This window comes from Dendrobates tinctorius, unplaced genomic scaffold (assembly GCF_039654945.1).
Source record: "Dendrobates tinctorius isolate UK_male_01 unplaced genomic scaffold, ASM3965494v1 ptg000171l, whole genome shotgun sequence".
In the NCBI taxonomy this organism is placed as follows: domain Eukaryota; kingdom Metazoa; phylum Chordata; class Amphibia; order Anura; family Dendrobatidae; genus Dendrobates; species Dendrobates tinctorius.
The window spans coordinates 13730001-13756271 of NW_027361838.1; the positions used below are offsets into that span (position 1 = coordinate 13730001).

Here is a 26271-nt window from a genome sequence, read left to right on the forward strand (position 1 = left end):
TGGCGCTAGTAGCTCAAACACCCAACTCATGCAACAACGCTAGGGAGGGAATCTTAATGAGTCATTCACCAGATACAAACACACATCCACACATACACAAATATAATTTTATATTCGCGCATGGCCGGGCAGCCATGCAAACCAGTTGTAGTTGCAGGCTTCTGGGACCTTCCCTGTGGTACAATCGGAGCAGCAACCGGACCTGAGCATGTGACATCCGACCTCCAATGAGAGGTCGTCCCACGGGCATGCTCAGTGGGCCGAAAAAGGACTTAGTCCCAGGAGCTGCTTGCTGCTGGCTAGTGCAGGTTGCTATAGCTGAACCAGGGATGGCAGCAGCAACCAACCCGACAGCACTAACTTGAGCAAGATGCTGGGATCGACGTCTCTGCTGAGCAGGACTGTCTGCGGTTGGGACTGAATGGGTGACCGCAGAAGGCAAGGCTCGGGATTCCTCCTGTGCAGAGAAGACCCAATGCCTAACAGCCAGTCAGCAGAGTTCAAACTGTGATTAACAAATGGAAAATCAGGGGCTTTGTATTAACAAAACCACGGTCAGGTAGAATAACAAAAATTTTGCCCACAATCGCCAGAAAAATTGTTCGTGATACAAAGAAAAACCCACAAATAATATCAGCTGAAATACTGGACTCGCTGAAAACTAGCGGTGTGGCTATTTCAAGATGCACAATAAGGAGGCACTTAAAAAATGGGCTACATGGTCAAGTCACCAGAAGAAAGTCATTACTGCGCTAATGCCACAAATTATCTTGCCTACAATATGCAAACCAGCACAGAGACAAGCCTCAAAACTTCTGGAACAAGTCAATTTGGAGTCATGGGACTATAATTGAACTTTTTGGCCACAACCATAAACATTACATTTGGAGAGAGGTCAACGAGGCCTATGATGAAAGGAACACCATTCCTACTGTAAAGCAAAGAGGTGGATCGCTGATGTTTTTTGGGATGTGTGAACTACAAAGGCACAAGAAATTTGGTCAAAATTGAAGGAAAGATGAATACAGCACGCTATCAGCAAATACTGGAGGCAAATTTGCAATCATCAGCTCGAAAGCTGCGCATGGAACGTACTTGGATGTTCCAACATGAAAACGATCCAAAACACAAGGCCAAGTCGACCTGTCATTGGCTACAGCAGTAGAAAGTGAAGGTTCTAGAGAAGACATCAGTCTCCTGACCTCAATGTCATTGAGCCACTCTGGGGAGATCTCAAGTGCGTAGTTCATGATAGACACCCCAGAAATTTACAGCAACTGGAGGCTTTTTGCCAAGAAGAGTCGGCAGCTTTACCATCTGAGAAAATAAAGAACCTCATCCAAAACTACCACAAAACACTCCAAGCTGTCATTGATGTTAGAGGTAGCAATACATGGTATTAAGAAATGGGTTATGTAAACTTTTGATCAGGGTCATTTGGATGTTTTGGGTTGTCTTTATGATTTAATAAGAGAAAACACAGTAGTTTGACAGCAAAATGGCTTCACCCAACTACTAACCATGAGTGGAGAAAAAGTTTTGGTGTTAGCATTCATATTCTCTGAAAAAAGGCCAAGAAAGCAAAAATTCTGCTGGGGTATGTAAACTTTTGAGCACAACTGTAGTGGAAAGCAGAAGCAATACCCTCTCCTTACCTCAGTACCCCTGGTTTCTCAGTATTAGATCAGATAGACAGGATGGACAGCAGTGTGAGCAGCTTCTTATTACCTCAGTACCCCTGGTATTGTGGTACTAGCAGGTACGCAGGATGCAGTGACGAATCGAGAGACGGTTTGGTGTTTTTGTAATAAATTTTATGGGCATAGAGGTGACTTTCCTCAGGCTCGGCCTGAACGGCAAAAAGGGGGAACATGGGTTGCCCTCACAGGGGCTCAATACAAATAAACACGAACGATAGAACACGACTACTTCCGGCAATAGCCGGTCACTATAGGGCCGCGGTATGGCCGACTATGGGTCCTTAATCATAAAGTCAACTTAGCCGTTCAGATGTCCCTCGCCGTTCGGGTTGGTGGTCTTTCGGCGTAGTAGTTGCTGGGCCCAGTTGCTGAGACGATGGCGAAGTCTTCGCGCGCTCTGGCGCACTGATGACACTGGAGCCCCACAGGCTCCGGCGGGATCCTTGGACAATTGGGCCGCAGCCCCCAGCTTGGGGCAAGTGGCAGCGATGGGTGGTGGTGGGTGACAGGCCACGTGCGCAGCTAACGGCTGCGACGGGGAGTCCGCGGTCAGCAGAGGCCCGGCCCCTGCTGCGGACCGAAGAGGGACATTGATGGCCGCCGGCGGTGCTGTAATTTTCGCAGCCACTCGTGAGGATAGGGTGGCTGCCGGCGGCGGGGAACAGGCTGCCGACGCGGGCTCAGGTGGGACGGCAGCGGCTGCGGGTGACCGTGAGCAGGCCGCACCTGTGGGCTGAGGAGAAGCGGCAGCGGCCGCGGGTTGGACTGGGGCCGCAGTGGCCGCGGGCTGGAGCGGGGTAGCAAGTCCCAGATAGTCGCCTCGGTACCGTCCCTTTTGAGACCTCGGTGAGCGTCCTCCCTGGCACTGGTGAGTCGCTCTCCCTTGCAGCAGCTTCCACTGTCTCCTGCTCTCTCTGTGTCAGTCTGCTGACTCATTGCCCTGGGAATTCCCCACCTTCTTAATATCGGTCCCTCCCCCAGCCCATCTGTCTGTCACAGTGGTCCTTCCCTGAATCCTGTCCCCCGGGGACAGTTTCCCCCGGAACCCAGATGACGGCTCCCATGGTTCCGGCCCGGGCACTTGACGGAGGCCGTTCCTCCCACACTCCCCCGCCCTGTATGCTCGCCAGTCCTCGGGCGAAGGTTTTTGTAGACTCGGGCTAGTCTTTCGGGACGCCAGTCCTTGTCGCCATATGAACTGGTACTATTCGTAACGTTCAGGGGGTTTGCCGCTCGGAGCGTCGAAGCTCGGGTATCGTGTAGTCTTCTGGGGTGGTGGAGGGTGGTCGCATAGTGGGTTCTGGTGGGATGTCCGGGTCTACCGGAGTGCCACTAATGGGGCGACCCGCAGATGTGACGGGGGAGTCCTCTTCGTCATCCAGTTCCCAGACTGTGGGTAGGGGGGTCGGGTACCTGGAGGGTCGGGTCGAGCCGCGGGGGATTGGTAGACGTACAAGGTCGTAACATGTTGCGGTGCACAACTCGAGTGAGAGGCGCGTTGTCTCCTTCTGATTGTATTTCGTACACAGGCCCGTCGGGGCTTATTCGGTGCAACACTCGGTACGGATTCACCTCCCACCGTGGCTCTAACTTGTTTTGGGGATGTTGATCAAGTACGAGGACCCGATCCCCTGTCTGAAAGTCAATGGGTGGGGGCAGTGCTCCCCCCTGGTGTTCTAGATCCTGAAGTTTCGTGTGGACGATACGGTGAAGGGTCTGCAGCCGGTGCCGGTGGTTTCGGACCCACGAGGATACCCCGGTCCAAGGTCGGGGCTCCTCCAGGTTCAATTCCACCTCCGTAATTCCTTTGCCATCCCGTCCGAACAACAATGAGTAGGGGGTGTAACCAGTCACTCGATGCACCCGATTGTTGTATACCCACACCAGCTCGGGGACATATTCAGGCCAGTGGGCCTTGCGGTCGCTCTCTAGAGTACGCAGCATTTGGATTAGCGTGTGATTGAATCGTTCGCAGGCTTCGTTTCCCTGCGGGTGGTATGGCGTAGTCCGCGACTTATCGATGCCGTAAAGTTGGTGTAGCTCTTCCATGACTTTTCCTAGGAAGCATGCTCCTTGGTCTGAATGTATCCATTGTGGACAGCCGTACACTTGAATAAAGTTCTTACAAATCACATACAAATCACATACAGCGGCCGACTTCGCTGTTTGGTCCCGAGTGGGGGTGATCACAGCGAATTTGGTGAAATGGTCCACCATAACGAGGCAATGTTCATACCCCTGATAGGCCGGACCTATAGTCCGATAGTCTACCGTAAGAAGCTCCAGAGGGGCTGATGTCACGATAGTTTGCACTGGGGCTCGTTGCGCGGGGGGTTTAGCGAGCTCGCACGGGCGGCAGGTTCGACAAACTTCTTCTACAGCAGCATGCAAGCGTGGGTGGTATGCTATCTGCTGCAACCATTGTAAAGTCTTTTGAGCACCAAAATGAGCTCACTTCTCGTGGGCTTCCCGGGCCAGTTGGTTGAGATGGGCTCCCGGCACGATCACCTGCCATATCGTAGCCTACGTAGTTTGTGACACGACTTTTCGATACAAAAGTCCCTTTTTGATGATTAGTCTTTCCCACTGGCGCAACATTAGCAACATATCTTGGGTTAAAGCCTCTCTCTGTGAGCCCGTGGGCAATTTACCGGTGGCCACCCAACGGCGCAGGAGTCCAACTTCTGTATCTTCCTGTTGCTGCTGAATCCATTTGTCACGGGGCTGTTCCAGCATCCCTCCTAGGAGCCCTGGATGAGGCATTTCCTGCGTGTTGACTGTAGGTGCGGCGGGGGTGAGGGCGAACGGCGTCTCATCTGTTTCTAATTCATCATCTCGACTTCGCCCTGGGGTGGTGTGTCGGATTCTGGAGAGCGCGTCGGCGTGCACGTTTTCAGCACCCCGTTTGTAAATGATCTTATACTTGAATTTGGCCATCCGAGCCACCCACCGCTGCTCCAGGGCCCCCAGTTTGGCATTCTCCAAATGGGCTAACGGGTTGTTATCGGTCCGCACTGCTACTTCAGAGCCCGCCAGGTACTCTGCGAATCGCTCCGTGATTGCCCATACTACCGCGAGGAGCTCGAGCTTAAAGGAGCTGTAATTGTCCGGGTTACGTTCTGAGTCGTGCAGTGACCGGCTACCGAAGGCAATCACTTTCTCCCAGCCGTCCTGCACCTGTGACAACACAGCTCCTAGTCCCTGAAGGCTCCCGTCGGTATGTAGGATGAATGGTTGCGAGAAATCCGCATATGCCAATACTGGGGCGTCCGAGAGCGCAGCCATAAGATCTTGAAACGCGTCCTCTTGCGGTTGCTGCCACTGGATCTTCCGACCATTCGCCCCGGCGGGAGCCCCCTTCAGCAGGTCCTGCAGGGCTCGAGCTCGGCGTGCAAAATTTTTCACGAACCGACGGTAGTAGCCGGCCAGCCCCAAGAAGGCCCGCACATCCTTCACTGTCTCGGGGGTAGGCCACCCCTGGATGGCAGCGACCTTTTCCAGGGATGGTCGGACGCCCTCCGCCGAGACGGTATGCCCCAGGTACTCAATTTGGCTGTGGAACAGGTGGCATTTCTGGGGCTTTACCTTTAACCCGTACTTCTGCAGCCGGCCGAGCACCTGCCCCAACCGCTTCAGGTGGTCCTCGAACGTGGTGGAGTAGATGATAATATCGTCCAGTTATATCAATGTGGCTTCAAAGTTGAGGTCTCCTAGACACCGCTCCATCAACCGCTGGAAAGTTCCTGGGGTGTTGGCCAGCCCAAAAGGCATCCGATTGAACTCGAACAGTCCCATGGGAAGGATGAATGCTGTCTTGGCCCTGTCTTCCTCCGACGTTGGCACCTGCCAGTACCCACTGGCCAGGTCAAGGGTTGAAAAGTTTGTTGCACTCCCCAGGGTGGACAGACTCTTCTATGCGGGGCAGTGGATACGAATCCTTGATGGTGCAGGCGTTCAACTTCCAAGAATCCACACAAAAACGCAAAGTGCCATCTTTCTTCTGAACCAGGACAGTAGGGGCCGCCCAAGGGCTTTGGCTCTCTCATATGACCCCCCTCCGAAGCATTTGGGCTAACAGAGTTTTTCACTTCCTGGTATAGATGCGGTGGTATTTGCCGATATCGCTCCCGGATGGGGGCCACTCCTGCCGTGGGGATCCCATGCGTGATGGCCGTGGTACATCCGAAGTCGTCCTCGTGGCTGGCGAAGACACTGTAAAATTGTCCGAGAAGTGTCTCTACCTGGAGAAGTTGGGCTGGCGCTAGGCCGGAAAGTTCGGTCGGCATTCTCTCCAGGATGGCTCGACCTTTCTCCTGGGTCGAGGATACGGCAGTCTGTTGGGTTCGTACCGCTACTGCCCAAGGATTTTTGGGCTGCACCTTCAACTGGACCGCTGGGTCCGGCAGCATCTCCTCCAATGGTCGTACTAGTTTGGCCATTTCAGCCCGGGGCTTCAGAGCGATATCCTGATCTTCCAGGTTGACACAACGTACCAAAACAGTCCCCTCCCGCACTGTGGCCAGGGAGCGGGCCACCAGGATGTCAGGGTGCAGGTGCTCCTGCTGACTACGCCAAATGTGGTACTAGCAGGTACGCAGGATGCAGTGATGAGTCGCGAGACGGTTTGGTGTTTTTGTAATAACGTTTATGGGCCTAGAGGTGACTTTCCTCAGTCTTGGCCTGAACGGCAAAAAGGGGGAACACGGGTTGCCCTCGCAGGGGCTCAATACAAATAAACACGAACGATAGAACACGACTAGTTCCGGCAATAGCTTTATATTGGTCCCTCCCCCAGCCCATCTGTCTGTCACAGTGGTCCGTCCCTGAATCCTCTCGCCCGTAACCCAGATGACGGCTCCCATGGTTCCGGCCCGGGCACTCGACGTTCCTCCCACAGTATCTCCAGTATTAGATCAGACAGACAGCATGACTAGCAAGGTGAGCAGCCTCTTCTTATGTCAGCTTCCCTAGTTTCTCCAATATGGAATTAACAAGACCCCAGCGCTGCAAGGCTGCAGTGCTAACCACTGAGCCACCGTGCCGCCCCTATATGCACTGGGATCACATCTTCCTACATATGAAGGGCTGCACATGCTCACAGGCATCTGTTCTTTTAACATTGTAGGACACATTTCTGTCTTTATTACATGATGGAGTAATTTGCTTAAGTAAAGATATTTAGAAATGTATTTATCATAATAATTACATTTATTTCTACAACTCCCAAAGAAGTTAGGATGCTGTGTAAAATGTAACAAACAAGAGTGCAATGATTTGGAAATCTTGTACATACATATTTTATTCACTATAGAACAATGATCACATACCGGAAGTTGAAAGTTAGACATTTTTCCATTGCATTTGAAAAAAACAATTCATTAAGAAATTAATGACAGCAACAACATGTCAAAAATGTTGGGACAGGGTTAACAAAAGGCTGGAAAAGCAAGTGGTACTGATGAAAAACAATTGGAGAGTCAGTTTTCAGCTGAGTCACATGACTGTACAAAAAAAGCTTGTTAGAGAGGCAGAGTCTCTCAGAAGGAAAGATGGTCATAGGCTTACTAATGTGTGAAGTAGTACATCTAAAAACTGTGGAACAATTTCAGAAAAATGTTCCTCAACTTAAAATTGCAAAGGTTTTTTAAAATCCAACCATCTACAGTACATAATATCATTAAAAGATTCAGAAATTTGAGAGAAATCCATGTGCACAAGGGACAAGGCCGACAGTCAATATTGGATGCTTGTGATCAACGGGCCATATGGCAGCATTGCATTAAATACAGGCATGATTCAACATAATGCAGAAACGTATATTTCAGGAAAGGCCTTGCATATTTAAAACAACAGTATCACTATGCTTGATTGGCCAGCAAACTCGCCTAACCTTAACACCATAGAGAATCTATGGGGTATTGTCAAGAGGAAGCTATGAGACACCAGACTCAACAATGCAGACAAGCTGAAGGCTGCTATCAAAGCAATCTCAGCAGTGTCACAGACTGATCGCCTCCATGCCACGCCGCATTGATGCAGTAATTTACTGAACATACGTTTCAGTAGATCAACATTTCAGATTTTTGAAACTGGTGTTATAAAGTATTCTACTTTACTGAGATAATGATTTTTGGGTTTTCATTAGCTGTAAGCCATAATCATCAACATTAACAGAAATAAACACATGAAATAGATCACTCTGTTTGTAATGACTATATAATATATGAGTTTCACTTTTTGTATTGAAGAACTGAAATAAATTAACTTTTTGATGATATTCTTATTTTGTGAGAAGCACCTGTATTTTTTACAAGTAACTAAATCACAATACTGAAAATGAAGGATATGGAGTAATGAGTTTAATGACCACAAGTACCGAGCCAAATGAGCCTTATTAACGGAAACCTAAAGTTACAGAGAGGTGTGTTTATTGCTGCTACTAATAGCAGAAAATCAGAAAAATGATGCATGTATTTACTGCATAAACTTTGGAGATCATCTGCGCTTTCCCTACAGTTATGTGCAAGAACCATGCGACTGATGGCCTGCTCAATGGATCCAGGGCACAATATTTGAGAAAGCTTAGTTAAAACTGCATGTCATACCACCCATAAGCAAAAATGCTGTAGCAGTTGATTAAAAATCATATCTGCAGTGTATATTTATCAGTGTTATGTGGTCATCCCTCTAAAATGTTCTATATGCTAAAGGAAGACAAGCCAAGATGAGTTCTTCACCTTGTCTGTATTCCTTTATAGCTGCGATGTCAGCAAGAATAAAACACCTCATTCCACCCAGATAACCTTATGGCTGTACTCCTGCAATAGTATATACCTAAGCCTCGCAAATCCATGCATTATCTAATTTATTGATCTACTGTATTTATTTATTATTTATTTAGTTAAACTTGAGTTAGTCCACAACACTGCAGCTTGGATAATAACTAAGCCGACAACCATGCCTTATTGCCATAAACTGAACCTCCGCACACTGCCGTTAGAAATTTTTTTAAAAAATGTGGTTGAAAATCATTAAAGGAACCTGTCACCATGAAAATGCAGTACAATCTGCAGGAATCAGGATATAAATGTATAGGGGGACTGGGGGAGCTGAGCAGATTAATATATCACTTTGTGAGAAAAAATTCAGTACAAATTGTGTTTCAAACACTTAAAGGGAACCTGTCAACAGGATTGTGCACAGTAACCTACAGACAGTGTCAGGTCTGCGCCGTTATACTGATTACAATGATACCTCGGAGATGAAATCCGTCTTTGTGGTTGTTTAATCTTTATCTTCAGTTTAGAGTTAATGATATCATCATGCCCCAGGGCGGCCTGTGGGGGGTCTTCATGTGGTGCTCTACTTAGCTATTCATGATGAAGAATGTTGACAGGACACTGATCCCTCACTGACCTGCCCCCTAGTTTACATAATGAATATTCTATATATTTAAAAAATATGCTGCAGCATGATCCGCATGTAAAATGAGCATATAATTCAGTTAATTGGTGTTATAAATTCTTAAAAAAAGCCTTCTTCAAGAAGGTGCTGCTGGCGCCTGCGCAGTCGCAGCTATCTGTGATCACCGCTAGATGCTACTGTGTAGGCACCAGAGACGCCATCTTGCTGGAGAAAAAAAAATTGTCTCCGCTAATATGGCGCCGGCCGCGCCTGCACAGTAGCAGCTAGCGGCAGTCTGATAGATGTTATTGCGCAGGCACCAGATCCTTGGATTTAAGCTCCACTGTTTCAGTGATGAGTCATCTCAGGTCATTCAGATCATGTGGCCGGAAGGCTAGGAGGGAGGAGATACACTGATGTAGCCCCACAGCAGAGATCTCAGGGTGTGATCTGGCGATCCAGGAGGTTAGTGCAACACTGTTGAAACCGATTTGAGACAATGCATCACTGAAACAGTGGAGTACCAATTAATCAAGAAAGATGTTCTCACCGGTCTTAATGGGGTGGGTGGATGTTAGAATCGGAAGCCCCTGATTCATTAAGAGACGCAAGCGTGTTGATAAATTAAAGGGAATCTGTCATCTATTTTTTTTGCATAAAAGCTGCCGGCCACCACCATCAGGGGCTTATCTACTGCATTCTGTAATGTTGCAGATAAGCCCCCAATGTAACCTGAAAGCTAAGAAAAACAAGTTAGATTATACTCAACCTGGGGGGCAGTCTGGTCCGATGGGTGTCACCGTCCGGGTCCGGCACCTCCTATCTTCTAGCGATGATGTCCTCTTCCTTGCTTCCGTTGTCGCTCCTCCGCAGGCGTAATTCTCTGTCCTGTTGAGGGCAGAGCAAAGTACTGCAGTGCCCAGGTGCTGTGAAAGGTCAGAGAGGTCCGGCGCCTGCGCACTGCAGTACTTTACTCTGCCCTCAACAGGGCAGAGAATTACGCCTGCGCAGGAGCCGCGACAGAAGCAAGGAGGAGGACGTCATCACTAGAAGATGGGAGGCGCCGGACCCGGAACCCGCAACACCCATCGGACCGGACCGCCCCCCGGTGAGTATAATATAACTCGTTTTTCTTATCTTTCAGGTTACATCGGGGGCTTATCTACAGCATTAAAGAATGCTGTAGATAAGCCCTTAATGGCGGTGGCCACAGCGTATATGCGAAAAAATAGGTGACAGATTCCCTATAAGAGCATCTTAGCAGTGGTGTGTCACGCCACACACATTATTCCAGTCAGGGACCGGAGTAAGATTTCTGTTGTAAGAAACGCCACAACTCATCATTAATTAGATGAGCTCTGGCATTACATCCCCTTTATGCCCCAGCTCCGCTCATTTTGACGAAGCTGGGCAAAAGTGTTGCAGGCTTTTTGTGACAACATTTTGGGACTTATCATACTGTTTCATGCCATATTTCTGATGAAAACACTTTGCCGAATAGAGCCTAATATTTTGATTTTAGTCCTGCAGACCACTGCCCAGCACCCCAATGAGCATTTTTCACATTGTGAACATTTTTAACCTAAATATAAGGATTTTACATATTATGAAGGCAATTTGTTAGAATAAAATGGTGAGGTTGCAGATGACAGAGATCCCAGATTTATGGTCGACTCCTACTATTCTCTTTATTTGAATTATGGCTCTATTATTTCTTGTATTACATAAGTCTGAAACACGCTGCATCATGAACTAGATACATTTTCTTTTATTCTTAGGTATGCAGGCCGTTAAGAAACACCTTAGTCATGTGAGGCAATCATCATCTCTACTCTCTAACATAAGCCAAGAGTAACTTCGTATTCAAGAAAACTAGGGATAGCATCACTATTTAGAAACTACACTATTTTTAAACTCACTATTTTACTCTAGTTTAGTACTATTAAATTTGATGCAGATTGCTTACGCTCTTTCTTCTTCTACTTGAATTCCTACTGATTGATATCTGAAGGCGGCCTCTCTCTGCTCTGCAATAGCGGCTTCTTCTGGCCCATCAACCTAAAAAAACAATATTAAGCAGCTAATGTGATTGTTTACTAGCAATAGCAAACCAGTGTGCTTAGAACTGTGCAGTCACAATGAAAAATATTTTTTTCAGAACATCAGTGATTTTTCTTCATAACAATTTGAGTTTTCATTTCCTTATATTATTTGGAGTTTTCTCAAAATATTAAAGTAGATCTGTCGCCAAATTCAACAGTACAAATTGCATATATTACTAATAAAATCTCTTAGACCTAATGAGGCTGCTGTACTTACTTTGAAAATTCATCTTCAAATGACTGTATATTTATTTACAGTTATTTTACTTTAGTTCCACAGCGCTTTACAGAGATCAGCGCTCACAATCTATATTCCCTATCAGTATATCCTGATAAGATTAAGATGAGGTATATCTCCTTATGAGATGCAAGCAAGTTCTAGCTCATTTTAATATCAGGTGGGAAAACTCTCAAATATGATTTTACAGCTATTCTGCCATAGATTTTCAAAGTAAATACACCGGCCTCATCAGGTCTAAGGGATCTGTTTAACAATGCATGGTGCTCGTATTGTGAAATAACAGATTCCCAATAAATGTAAATGTAATATAGATTTCTTAGATAAATAACCCATCTGCAAATGTATTGAAAGGACACTACTCCTTGAAAAATTATTGGCTTTATTAAGAAATTTAAGTTGGAAAACCCATATGTCTTATAAAGAGACCATGTAATGACATAAATACATTTTAGATGAATGTTATTAACATTCTATTACTCATACTTTATTACTTATTTCAGGAACTATAGTGTCGTATTAAATTCTGCATGGTTTTAAAAAGCATCTGTCAGTAGGATGAACCCTCCTAAGCCGTCTATATGGGCACACAGGTCATAAGAAGCTGAATAAAATGACACCTTTATATCTGTGATCCAATGTTTTATTCCAATCCATGTTTTTCTTACTATGTAAATGAGCAGTTAAGATCTTTGGGCAGAACATAGATCTCCCTGAGAATCTGCCTCCAGAGCTTATTTTATATTAAAAGGGGGCATTACCAGTGTGAGACATGTAGATCAGGAGAGCAGGCGGTCAGTTATTACATATCTCACACTGTTAATGCCACCAATAAAATGAATGCCCGATTTAAAATAATCTCTAGAGGCAGATTCTCATGCAAATCATTGCCCGGCCCATAGATCTTAACAGCTCATTTACATATTAAGAAAAAGAGAGATTTCTCTGAGACATCAGATCGCAGTCATCAAGGTATCATTTTTTTCAGCTTCCTATGACCTACGTCCATATAGACGGCTTAGGAGGGTCCATTCTATTGACAGATTGCCTTCAAACCAGCCCAAAACAAACAAGAATGGAAAGGAGGTTGGAGGGGGGGAGATGCCTTTAGCAAAAAGTCATAATAATAGATAGGTTTGAAAATAATTGTAATTTCTAAGCTGGAAAAAAGGGTGAAAATATATGAAGTAGAGCGGTACACTGTAATATTCTTATGACTTATGTGCTCTATGACTTTTACATATTGTACTCAAGTCATAATGTTATACAAGCTTTATTAGTGGCTGCAGACAGGGATTGTCAGTGTGCTTAGATATTGCTTGTGCTGTATTGGTCTTAATGCTGCAATTCTGGTCACAGATTATTAATATTTCCTTGTGGGATGTAGAAGATGTAGAAGAATGGTTGGATTACCTGAATTCCAATGGATAGGTTTTTCCTGAAGTGATTCTTTTTTCTGTCATCTGCAGTGATGGTGGAAACAGTTGAAGTGGAGTTCACCGTCATGGTGTTGTCCATGTGCTGACTTGCCGGGCCATGAATCTGAGCGTTGGCGGCTTCAATAGCGGCTGTAAGCGCTTTCATACTGTCCAGACTCTCAGTAGAATTACTGAGCCCCGACTGACTAATCATATCCCCCCTTTGTCCATGTCCATCCATGTAGGCATCTTGGGCAGATTCTGTGCTACTCTGAGCAGTGATGGAAATGAAAGGTTTTGTAGTTGTCCGGGGTGGCACTGGAGGAGGTGTCTTTTTATATGTGGTGATACATGAAGATACTGAAAAAGAAACCAAAGATTGTCAATTAACACTTCTCGCACTTCTCTATGTGTGATTGCTATCGTATTACTGAACTTCATCTTCCTGAAATAACAGTGGTACCCAATGTATACTACTCCAGGACAGAGAAGGTGCTGAGGACAAAGGTGAGCCGAGGACATGTTGACACGGATTGTGCTGACTCCTACCTATAACATAAGGCGGCAGATGTGACCATTACAGTATGTGGCTCTGTTCACATCTGCTTTGGTGGCTTTGTTCAGAGCCTACTCCTACATATTGCCAGGAAAAGAGGTACAACATGCAGCAATGAAACAGAAAAGGGAAATCGCTAATACAAATGTGAACTTGACCATAGCTGTAACTCATGTGTCTAGGGCTTGGACAAAGTATTTTGGTGCCGTAGGCAGATGAAGTCAATGGTGCCACCCGCCCTCATCCCAGAGCAAAGGAATGGCTCAGAGACTAAAGGCCCCATCACACTAAGCGATTTACCAGCGATCCCGACACCGATATCAAGGTGTCAGGATCGCTAGTAAGTCGCTATGTGATCGCTGGTGAGCTGTCAAACAGACAGCTTCACCAGCGATCAGCACAGCGATGCCGAGCGCCCGGCATCGCTTGCCATCGCTGTAAAAAATAGAATCAAAATAAAAAATATAGTTATTCTCACCTTCCGACGTCCCGTTCAGCCATCCTGCCTCTCTCCACGTTCCGGTCCCAGTGATCCTTTGCACGAATGACCACGAGATGTCACGGTCTCGAGGGATAACAAAGTCTCGCGGTCATTCGTGCAAAGGATCACTGGGACCGGAGCGTGGAGAGAGGCAGGATGGCTGAACGGGACGTCGGAAGGTGAGAATAACTATATTTTTTATTTTTTTTATTATTTTTTACACCTGATCGCTGGTCTCCCGCCTGTCACACGCAGCGATGCGTGCTGGCCAGCGGGAGACCAGCGACCAAAGAAATGTCCAGAGGTTTCTTCCAGCGATCAGCGATACCGGCAGGGGGGCCGCTCGCTGATCGCTGTCACACACAGCGATCTCGCTGGTGAGATCGCTGTTACGTCACAAAAGTTGTGACTCAGCAGCGATCTCGCTACCGAGATCGCTTAGTGAGACGGGGCCTTGAGGTAACAGGACCCCTAATGCACATCCCTCCTTGCGCTCCGATGCATTACATTTACAATCTAGAATTGTTACCTTTTCAACAAAAAAGTTATCAAAAGTAAAAAACAAGTGGTGGGATGTGACTTAACAGGGAGTGCAATTTAGATACAGAATCAATCATTTAGATCAATCAGTTAGATACAGAATCAATCATTTTTTTCAAAATTTAGAAGCTCTTACAGTCCAGTAGCTAAGAAAGATGCACCGAGATCTCATTTCCTGAGATTGAAATCTGCGAGATTTCCTAAGACTGAAATTAAAATTTGGGGTGCGTCTTATAGTCTGAAAAATCCTGTCGTTATTGCAGAATCTCCTCATGTACTTGTTAGTGCAGCCTTCTTAATCTTCCTTGCGATCCATGGGCACGTTCATGGGCACGGTTTGGGCAGGTGCAGACGGCCGTAGATTCTCTCATCCGAGAGAATCAGATCAAATATGTAAATGACACTCTGATCAGAGTGTGCCCACAGTGTGATCCGATTCTCTGGGATGAGTAGGGATAGAGAAAAAAATTCTTAAAGTTGCCAAATAATTGTGTTCTTTCTTAATCACATGCAAAGTATGAGAAGGATGTATGAGAAGGATGTAGTCATCAAAGTACAGGAATAAAGCACAGACAGGCTCGCCTGACAGCCTATGTCAGGCACAGACACGCTGTCACTGTCATCTCTCGGTTACACATGACTCATGTATGGTGAAAGGTACAAGGTGTGCTTTTAGTATACGCTCATGGGACATCTCCTTTAAAAGGAAATATGAATGGATTTGTGTTTGCGCTTGTTTTACCATTGTATTACAACTCGCTGCCAGAGGAGCCTGCAATTAATTCAAGAACACTGGTCACATATTCAACATCCAAGAAAATGCGAAACCAACTTCAAATAAACATCTCCATGTTTCATAGCGAGAACAAAAGAGAACTATGTTCACATGTCGCTGCATGCCAAGTGTCTTGTAGAGACTTCAGGATGTGCAATTTGTACACAATGGAGTAAGTTACACAGTAAGATTTATAAGCAGGGAGCAATTAGACCATATATTGACTTTGTTCTTAGTAGTAAGTAATTTTGCCAAATACAAAGAAATTCTCTGAGCATATCAATGGGAGAAACCGGCTGCTACGGGAGTTAACGCTGTCTCTCTACAACTTCTAGGGGGTCCTTAAAATAAGGTGGACACAAACTTTAAATAGTAATTACACTTCTAACTGATTTTCTTAAAGCACAAGTGAAGACATGAAACTTTACAATATGTCTCTCAAAAGAAGAATGCCTTCTTCCCTCACTTATCAGTCATCAATATCCCTGCACTGATCATTTACTCTTAAAGGGAATCTGTCAGCGGGATTCCTCCCCCAAACCATTTATATGCCCATGTAGCTCTTTGAAGACCAGTCCAGTAATACCTTTACATGGCTGGTCCCTTCCTTCCTTACTGAGAAATCAACATTTGAATTGATATGTAAATGAGGACAAAGAACTATTGCAGATCTGAAAGTCTACAGCCTGAATGAAACCCAATGCCACCTCCCTACCACCGCAGTGGCACCAAGCCCCCAAATTACAGACTCGTTCCCCATTACTCTATACATTCTAAGCTCATGAGGGCAGGGTCTTCTCTGTATCAGTAATATTACTATTATTATTTATTTATATAGCGCTATTAATTCCATGGTGCTGTACATGGGAAGGGGGTTACATACAAAGTTATAGATATCGTTACATACAAAGTTATAGATATTGTTAGCAGCAAACAAATTTACAATGAAGGACTGGTACAGAGGGGTGAGGACCCTGTCCTTGTGGACTTACATTCTAGTGGGGAAGAGACAGAAGGTCGGGGGTGCAGCAGCTCAGGCGGTGGTGAGGTGGCAGAATGGTTATTGCAGGCTGTAAGCTTTCCTGAAAAGATGGGTTTTCAGGTTCCGTTTGAAGGATCCGAGGGTGGTGGATAATCGGATGTGTTGAGGCAAGGTATTCCACAGGATAGTGGATATTCCGGAGAAATCTTGGAGGCGGTTGTGTGAGGAACGAATAAGTGTGGAGGAGAGTAGGAGGTCCTGGGAGGATCGAAGATTACGTGGGGGAAGATATTGGGAAATTAGTTCAGAGATATAGGGAGGGGAAAGGTTGTGGATGGCTTTGTAGGTCAGTGTTAGTAGTTTGAATTGGATTCTTTGGGGAATTGGGAGCCAGTGGAGGGATTTGCAGAGGGGAGAGACAGGGGAGTAGCGAGGAGAGAGGTGGATTAGTCGGGCAGCAGAATTGAGGACAGACTGGAGTGGTGCAAGAGAGTTGGCAGGGAGGCCACAGAGGAGAGTGTTGCAGTAGTCAAGGCGGGAGATGATGAGGGCATGTGCAAGAGTTTTAGTAGATTTGGGACTGAGGAAGGGACGGATTCTGGAAATATTTTTGAGTTGGAGGCGACAGGAGGTGGCAAGAGTTTGGATGTGTGGTTTGAAGAACGGCAGAGTCGAGAGTTACTCCAAGGCATTGGATTTCAGGTGTGGGAGAGAGAGTGATGCCATTTACCATAATAGATAGATCAGGTAGGGAAGATACGTCAGATGGAGGAAAGATAATGAGTTCAGTTTTGTCTACGTTGAGTTTTAGGAAGCGAGAGGTGAAAAAGGAGGATATGGCTGATAGACACTCCGGGATTCTGGACAGCAGAGAGGTGACATCTGGGCCAGAGAGGTAGATCTGAGTGTCATCTGCATACAGGTGGTTGTTGTGAGTTCATTTTTCCCTTCACCATTGAGGTCTGATGAACTCCCTCCTCTGGTGAAGGAAGGTAGTGAGGCTGATTACCAAACACATGGGCAGCTAGATGATGACTGGGTGGCTGGAATTGAGGACTTGATATAAGGCTGCCGACGCCCTTCTTCCTGGCTGGTGATTTTCCTGCTGGATTCTTGGAGACCAGTCTGATTCCTGCATCTCAAAGCTAAGTTTTTCTGCTCTGCTTTGTACTCTTCAGTTTTGTTTTTGTTTTGCTTTGTTTTTTTGGGAGTTCTGCCATCCCCGGCCGGGGGTGAGCTGAACTCCATTTTTCTCTCTGATCTGTTGATATTTTGCTCTGTCTTCAGAATATACCTGAGTGCTGATATAGTCTTTTGAAGCCTAGCGACTTCAGGGCCTGTTTTTCCTATCAGTCGGTTGGCTCATTTTGATAGGGTTTTTGCGGATGGCAGACAGCAGCTTTCCTATCCTGTCCTATGTAGTTAGGTTGAGCAAATGATGGGGCCCAAGCTATCTTTCTATCTGTGTTAGTGTTTTCATCTTGCTTCACCGTCATTATATGTTGGGGACTGCCTATTGCTTTGGGGTCTGCTCTGGGGCAGTTTAGTTTTTCCCCTTTCTGTCTTTAGGCTATATAGTTCTCCGGCTGTGATCGAGGGGTCTAGGGCACCGTAGGAACCCCCCACGGCTACTGCTAGTTGTTGTGGATAGGTTCAGGGGTCTGCAATCCGATAGCTGCCAACCTCTCTGGTTTTTCCGGACTTAGCTGTATTTTGTTTTTTCCTCCTTCGGTGACTCATCATAACAGAATCACCAGCCATACCGCAGATCCTAGGGTACTCAATAGCAGGAGAGAATCGTAAAAAAAAAAAAAAAAAAAAAAAAAGAAGTGTCAGAATTTTTTTTTTTTTTGTGTGCATATTTTTTCCTCTATATCTCTGAGGCCGTAGGAGGAATTTTTCTCTCAATGGAGATAAAGCAATTGTTTGATTGTGTGGAGCAGCTCGCTGCTGAAGTGCGGGGAATTTCCGCCTATCTTGCTCATTCACATGCTGCTGAACCAAAGATTCCTACTCCTGATGTATTTTTGGGGGATCGATCTAAATTCTTGAATTTCAAGAATAATTGTAAATTGTTTTTTGCCTTGAAGCCTAACTCGTCGGGGAACTCCGCGCAGCAGGTTAAAATTGTCATCTCTTTGCTGCGCGGCGATCCCCAGGATTGGGCGTTTTCTTTGAAACCTGATGATCCTATTCTGAATAATGTGAACGCATTTTTTCAAGCCTTGGGGTTGTTGTATGATGAACCTAATGCTATTGATCAGGCTGAAAAGACCCTGTTGGCATTAAGCCAGGGTCGGTATTCGGCAGAGTTGTACTGTCAAAAATTCCGAAAGTGGGCGGTCCTTACTACCTGGAATGATGGTGCCTTGGCAGCCCTCTTTCGGAAGGGTTTGTCAGAAACTGTAAAAGATACTATGGTGGGATTTCCTGTTCCCTCTGGTCTTGACGATTCTATGTCATTAGCCATTCAGGTGGATCGGCGTTTACGTGAAAGCAAAACTACACGAGAGATGTTGCCACCTGTTGAACAAATGTCTGAACCTATGTAATGTGATAGAGTTTTGTCTAGGGCGCAACGTCAGGAGTTCAGAAGGCGTAATAAGCTGTGTTTTTTTTGTGGAGATGCCTCGCATATTATTTCTGTCTGCCCTAAACGAGAGAAACGTTGTGCACACACGTTTTCTGTGGGTGGTGTTCAACCCAAGTTTCTTCTGGCAATTACTCTGATCTGCTCCCTGTCCACATTTTCCGCCAAGGCTTTTGTGGATTCAGGAGCAGCTCTTAACCTGATGGACTTGGATTTTGCTAAACGTTGTGGATTTCCTATGACACCTCTGCGGACGCCTATCCCTTTGAGGGGTATTGATGCTACTCCTTTGGCAAAGAATAAACCTCAGTTTTGGACCCAGGTGGTAATGCGGGTCGCCCCAGACCATCAAGAAAATTGCAGATTTTTGGTGTTGCATAATTTGCATGATACCATTGTTCTGGGGTTTCCCTGGTTGCAAATTCATAATCCAGTTCTGGATTGGAAATCTTTGTCTGTGGTGAGTTGGGGTTGTCGGTGTGCCCTTAGTGATGCTCCTGTTTTCTCCACCTCTCCCCAGTCACATGATGTTCCTGACTATTTGGCTGACTTTTATGATGTATTTAGTGAGAATGAGTCTGCGTCTTTGCCTCCTCATAGGAGTTAAGACTGTGCAATTGAGCTGAACCCGGGGTGTAAATTCCCCAAGGGTCGGCTTTTCAATTTATCTGTACCCGAGCACGAGGCTATGCGATCCTATATTAAGGAGGTATTGGAGAAGGGTCATATTAGACCATCCTCTTCACCCTTAGGTGCTGGTTTTTTTTTCGTGGCTAAAAAGGATGGTTCATTAAGGCCTTGTATTGACTATCGTGCCCTCAAAAAAATTACTGTTAAATATCAGTATCCGTTACCCCTGATTTCTGATCTATTCTCCAGAGTTAAAGGTGCTTGCTGGTTTACCAAGCTTGACCTCAGGGGGGCGTATAATCTTATTCGCATTAAGCATGGGGATGAATGGAAGACGGCGTTTAATACTCCGGAGGGACATTTTGAGTACCTGGTGATGCCTTTTGGGCTCACTAATGCCCCTTCTGTCTTCCAGTGCTTCATGAACGATATATTCCGAGACTTTGTCTATAAATTTTTGATTATCTATCTGGATGATATTTTGATCTTCTCCAAGAATTGGGACTCTCATGTGGAACATGTTCAGACTGTGTTCCGGATTTTGAGGGAGAATTCCCTGTATGTCAAGGGATCGAAATGCCTTTTTGGGGTACAGAGGATTTCATTTTTGGGATTTATTTTGTCTCCATCAACTATTGAAATGGACCCGGCCAAGGTACAGGCCATTTATGATTGGGTTCAGCCCACTTCTTTGAAGGCCCTCCAGAAGTTTTTGGGTTTTGCTAATTTTTATCGGAAATTTATAGCTAATTTTTCTGGTATTGCCAATCCATTGACGGATTTGACTAGGAAGGGTGCTGATGTGCTGAATTGGTCTCCGGAGGCTGTTTCTTCCTTTCAGGTTCTGAAGCGAAGATTCACTTCTGCTCCGGTTTTGCGGCAACCTGATGTCTCACTCCTGTTTCAGGTGGAGGTGGATGCTTCTGAGATTGGTGCAGGAGCGGTGTTGTCCCAAGGAGATCCTGTGACATCTAGAATGAATCCTTGTGCTTTCTTTTCCCGAAAGTTCTCCCCATCCGAACGTAACTATGATGTGGGCAATCGGGAACTGTTGGCCATGAAATGGGCATTTGAGGAGTGGAGACATTGGTTGGAGGGAGCCAAACACCAAGTCGTGGTCCTTACTGACCACAAGAATTTGATTTACCTGGAGTCGGCCAAGCGCTTGAATCCTAGACAGGCTAGGTGGGCCTTGTTTTTCATACGTTTTGATTTTGTGGTCTCTTTTCTTCCGGGCACTAAGAATGTCAAGGCAGACGCCCTCTCTAGGAGTTTCCTTGCTGATTCTCCTGTTGTGACTAAGCCTGCTACCATCTTAGGCGAGGGGGTAGTTCTTTCTGCCATCTCGCCCGATTTGAGACGTGCTCTGGAAGAGTTTCGGGAGGACAAACCTGAGCGTTGTCCCAGTGGAAAGTTGTATGCTCCTGACCAGTGGAGGAAGAGAGTGATGTCTGAAGTTCATTGCTCTGCATTGGCTGGGCATCCAGGTATTTTTGGTACTAGAGATCTGGTGAGTCGGTCTTTTTGGTGGCCCGCCTTGTCTCATGATGTCAGGAATTTTGTGCAGTCCTGTGGGACTTGCTCCCAGTCTAAATCTTGTTCTCGCTCTAGTGGGTTGTTGATGCCTTTGCCGGTCCCCAGGAGGTCATGGACCCATATTTCAATGGATTTCATCTCTGATATGCCGGTCTCTCAAAGAATGACTGTTATTTGGGTGATTTGTGATAGGTTCTCTAAGATGGTTCATCTTGTACCACTCCCTAAGTTGCCATCTTCCTCTGAGTTGGTGCCCCTGTTTTTGCAACAGGTGGTTCGCTTACACGGGATTCCAGAGAACATTGTATCTGACAGAGGAGTTCAGTTTGTGTCTAGATTTTGGAGGACTTTCTGTTCCAAGCTGGGAATTCAGTTGTCCTTCTCCTCTGCGTTTCACCCTCAGACCAATGGGCAGACGGAGAGAACAAACCAGACTTTGGAGTCGTATTTGAGATGTTTTATTTCTGCCGATCAGGATGATTGGGTTTCATTTTTGCCCTTGGCCGAATTTGCTTTAAATAATACAGCTAGTTCTGCCACTTTGATGTCACCTTTTTTTGTAACTTTGGTTTTCACCCTCGATTTTCTTCAGGGCAGGTGGAGCCTTCTGCCTCCCCAGGTGTTGACACTGTGGTGGAGAGAATGCACCAGATCCGGGACCAAGTAGTGGATAAGTTGTCTCTCTCCCAGGAAAAGGCCCAGTGGTTTTCCAATTGGCGTAGGACCGTTGGTCCCCAGTTTAAGGTGGGTGATATGGTTTGGTTGTCATCAAAAAATATCGCTATGAAGGTGGCTTCTCCTAAGTTTAAGCCTAGATTTATTGGACCTTACAAGATTTTGGAGATTATTAATCCGGTCTCTTTTCGGTTGGCTCTTCCTGTCACATTTAAAATTCATAATGTGTTTCATAAGTCCTTGTTAAAGAGGTTTGTTGAACCAGTAGTTCCTGTGGTGGCATCTCCTGACCCTCTATTGGTTGAAGGTAACATGGAATATGAGGTAGAGAAGATACTGGATTCCCGTCTGGCTAGATGGAGACTCCAGTATTTGGTTAAGTGGAAGGGTTATGGTCAGGAGGATAATTCCTGGGTCTCTGCCTCTGATATTCATGCCGAAAGATTGGTGCGTGCCTTTCATCGGGCTCACCCGGATCGCCCTGGTGGCATGGATGAGGGTTCGGTGACCCCTCCTCAAGGGGGAGGTACTGTTGTGAGTTCATTTTTCCCTTCACCATTGAGGTCTGATGAACTCCCTCCTCTGGTGAAGGAAGGTAGTGAGGCTGATTACCAAACACATGGGCAGCTAGATGATGACTGGGTGGCTGGAATTGAGGACTGGATATAAGGCTGCTGACGCCCTTCTTCCTGGCTGGTGATTTTCCTGCTGGATTCTTGGAGACCAGTCTGATTCCTGCATCTCAAAGCTAAGTTTTTCTGCTCTGCTTTGTACTCTTCAGTTTTGTTTTTGTTTTGCCTTGTTTTTTTGGGAGTTCTGCCATCCCCGGCCGGGGGTGAGCTGAACTCCATTTTTCTCTCTAATCTGTTGATATTTTGCTCTGTCTTCAGAATATACCTGAGTGCTGATATAGTCTTTTGAAGCCTAGCGACTTCAGGGCCTGTTTTTCCTATCAGTCGGTTGGCTCATTTTGATAGGGTGTTTGCGGATGGCAGACAACAGCTTTCCTATCCTGTCCTATGTAGTTAGCTTGGGCCCCATCATTTGCTCAACCTATCTTTCTATCTGTGTTAGTGTTTTCATCTTGCTTCACCGTCATTAATAGGGCTGCCTATTGCTTTGGGGTCTGCTCTGGGGCAGTTTAGTTTTTCCCCTTTCTGTCTTTAGGCTATATAGTTCTCCGGCTGTGATTGAGGGGTCTAGGGCACCGTAGGAACCCCCCACGGCTACTGCTAGTTGTTGTGGATAGGTTCAGGGGTCTGCAATCCGATAGCTGCCAACCTCTCTGGTTTTTCTGGACTTAGCTGTATTTTGTTTTTTCCTCCTTCGGTGACTCATCATAACAGGTGGTACTGGAAGCTATGGGACTTTATGAGTTGTCCTAGGCCAAGAGTATAGATGGAAAAATGTACGGGCCCCAGGACAGAGCCTTGAGGGACTCCAACAGAGAAGGGGCGGGATGAGGAGGTAGTGTGGGAGTGGGAAACGCTGAATGTGCGGTCAGAAAGGTATGAGGAAATCCAGGACAGGGCAAGGTCTTTTATGCCAAGGGAAGAAAGAATCTGTAGCAGTAGGCAGTGGTCAACAGTGTCAAAGTCAGAGGACAGGTAAAAAAAGGAGGAGGAGGATGGAGAACTGTCTGCTAGCTTTGGCTGTAAGTCATTAATAATTTTGGTCAGGGCAGTTTCAGTGGAGTGGTGGGGGCAGAAGCCAGATTGCAGGATGTCAAGGAGGGAGTAAAGGGGGTTTTACACATAGAGATATGGCTAGCAATATCGCTAAAACGTCACTGGTTTTGTGACGTTATAGCGATATTGCTAGCGATATCGCTATGTGTGATACTTACCTCCGACCGGCTCCCCCGCTGTCCATCGCTGATCGCGCGAGATCGGGCGGCTCCATTTCTCGTCATCTGCTTCCTGCTGGGCTTCCTGCTGTGTGAGACGAGCGACGCTGGAGGCGGGCGGGAGGACGTCAGGATCGCTGTGTGTGAAAGGTGCATCGCTGTGAGATCTTTCTGTGTGAAAGCTCACTAGCGATCATTTAGCGATGCACCAGCGATCCTGACCGGGTCATATCGCTGGTCGGATCGCTGGTGCATCGCTAAATGTAAAAGGGCCTTTAGATGAGAGGTGGGAGGAAAGTTGAGCATGGACATGCTGTTCGAGGAGTTTGGAAGCAAACGGGAGCAGTGATATGGGGCGATAGCAGGGCATAGCAGTTGGGTCAAGGTTTGATTTTTTGAGGATGGGTGTTATGGTGGCATGCTTGAAGGCAGAGGGGAAGGTACCAGAAGTTAGGGATAGGTTGAAGAGATGGGTTAAGGCTGGAATGATCATGTTAGTGAGGTTGGGGAATAGGTGGGAAAGGATTGGGTCAAGTGCACAGGTGGTGAGGCGTGATTTGGAAAGGAGATGAGTAAGCTCTCCTTCAGTGATGTTGGAGATGGAGGTTATTAGGGAATGGCAGAGGTCTGGTATGTGGAGCGGTTGGGGTGGTGGAACTGTAAAGGTTTGCCTTGTTTGGTCGATCTTGTTTTTGAAGTAGGTGGCAAAGTCCTCAGCAGAGATGAGGGGAGTTGGAGGTGGCAGTGGTGGGTGGAGGAGAGAGTTAAATGTGCTGAACAGTTGTTTAGGGTTGTGGGATAATGAAGATACATGGTTTGTGAAATAGGTCTGATTATCAGAGGTTAGGGCTGATTTAAAGGCAAGTGTAGCTTGTTTGAAAGCAGTGAAGTCGTCTGGCAGGCATATTTTCTTCCAACGCCGCTCCGCGACCCTGAATGCTTGTCGAAGTTTTTTGGTGAGGTTGTTGTGCCAGGGTTGCCTATTGGTTTGTCGCACTTTGCCATGCATGAGAGGAGAGACTGAGTCTATGGCTGATGTGAGGGTGGCGTTGTAGAAAGCGGTGGCACTGTCCATGTTGTGGAGTGAAGATATGGAGGACAGAGGTAGAAGAGAGTCTGAGAGTCTGTGGATGTCTAGGTGTGCAAGGTTTCTGCGATGATGTGCTAGTGGCTGGACATGGGGGGCAGGTGAGGAGGACAAGGATGAGAAGGTTAGTAGATGGTGGTCAGATAGGGGGAAGGGAGAGGTTGTGAGATTAGATAGGGAACAGAGGCGAGTGAAGATGAGGTCTAATGTATGTCCAACTGTGTGGTTGGCTGTGGAGGACCACTGAGTAAGTCCAAAGGATGAGGTAAGTGACAGGAGTTTGGAGGCTGCTGGCTGGTTGGTGTCAATGGGGATGTTGAAGTCCCCCATGATGATGGTGGGGATGTCAGAAGAGAGAAAGTGGAGGAGCCAGGTGGAGAATTGGTCAATGAAGGTAGTGGCTGAGCCCGGTGGTCGGTATATGGCAGCCATTTGGAGATTAGAGGGAGAGTAAATACGGACAGAGTGAACCTCTAAAGAAGGGAGGATAAGGGAGGGTGGGGGTTGGATAGGGTTGAAGGAGCAGTGTTTAGAAAGGAGCTTGTATACTATATTTTATTTATGTAATATATACAGTATGTAACCATAATATGCTGCACCATGGAATTAATGATACATCAAAAATAAACAATAATAATCTGAAGCCTCTGTCACTCCAGCTCTATTTCCCAAACAGCTCTGCCTCCTCCTGCTTCTAGGATGTGTGACCTCAGGCAAAGGAGCCGTTAGTCAAGCAGGAGAAATAGGATTGGACACAGACAGAAAATGGCTCATGTACAAGAACAACATATGGACTCTTTGCAGTTTCATAGCTCATCATACTGCACAATTCCACCTGCTTTGGAGCAGGAAGTGGGCCCCCTTACTTACTAAGCCCTGGTGTAGCTTCACAGGTTGCACAAATGTTGTGTTGACCCCTGAGGAGAAGATGGTGCTGGGCGTGGAATAGAGCTGGTTCAAAACCTGGTTTCTCAGTAACTGAGGAACAGACTGGCCATGTAAAGATATATCTGAACTTATCTTTCAAAGAGCTACAAGCACATATACATCGTTTGGGGTGTGAAATCCGGCCAATGGATTCCCTTTAAAAACTGCTCAAATCTGTCGACAGATCTGTCTGTAATTACACTTGATACAAATAGAAGTCTATGGAGATGGGAGGAGGGACAACTGAAGAGAGAAAGAGGCAGAATCCACGAAGATAAACTGCTGAGGATTCCAAACTGTTAACAAATGTAGAATTCAAGTCATATTACAGCCAGAAATAGTGTTGTTTTATTCCTTATGTACATACACATGACAACTTATTCCAGGTTCACACTACATTCAGACCACACATTTGTGACTCCATCAGGACTTTTGGCAGAAGTCTTGAAAAGTGAGATTTGGATAGAACTACCAGCGGAGCCATTCGTTGTAATAAAGCAGGAGGAGTCTGTCTTGCCTCCGTTCTGGCAGGCACAAAAACATGGTCAACCTTAAAATGGTTGACACTGGTGAACTGTAGACCAGACGGCACAAAGCGATTCCACCTGTCTCATTACAATGGCTTCGTCAGTAGTTCTGTATGAATTCTGTTTTTCAGGTGTTCAGATGAAAATCCCAACAAAGCCAATAACATGTCACTCAAACATAATGTGAACATTGACTTATTCTCAAAACTTACCCCAATTGTCTTGATATGCACCAAATGCACAAACTGGTTTGGCAG

At 46.2% G+C, this 26271-nt stretch overlaps 1 protein-coding gene across 5 annotated transcripts in view; it reads right to left on the reverse strand.

Moving 5' to 3' along the window:
* The window catches only part of DLGAP1 (DLG associated protein 1), a 966059-nt gene that overhangs the window by 175432 nt on the left and 764356 nt on the right, over positions 1-26271 (reverse strand). For all 5 annotated transcript variants that reach the window (XM_073550898.1, XM_073550896.1, XM_073550899.1 and 2 more), the window contains 2 exons: positions 12858-13222; positions 11071-11162 (listed from right to left, as the gene is read on the reverse strand). In XM_073550898.1, coding sequence (XP_073406999.1) covers positions 11071-11162; positions 12858-13222 — 457 coding nt within the window. The remainder of the gene's footprint in view (positions 1-11070; positions 11163-12857; positions 13223-26271) is intronic.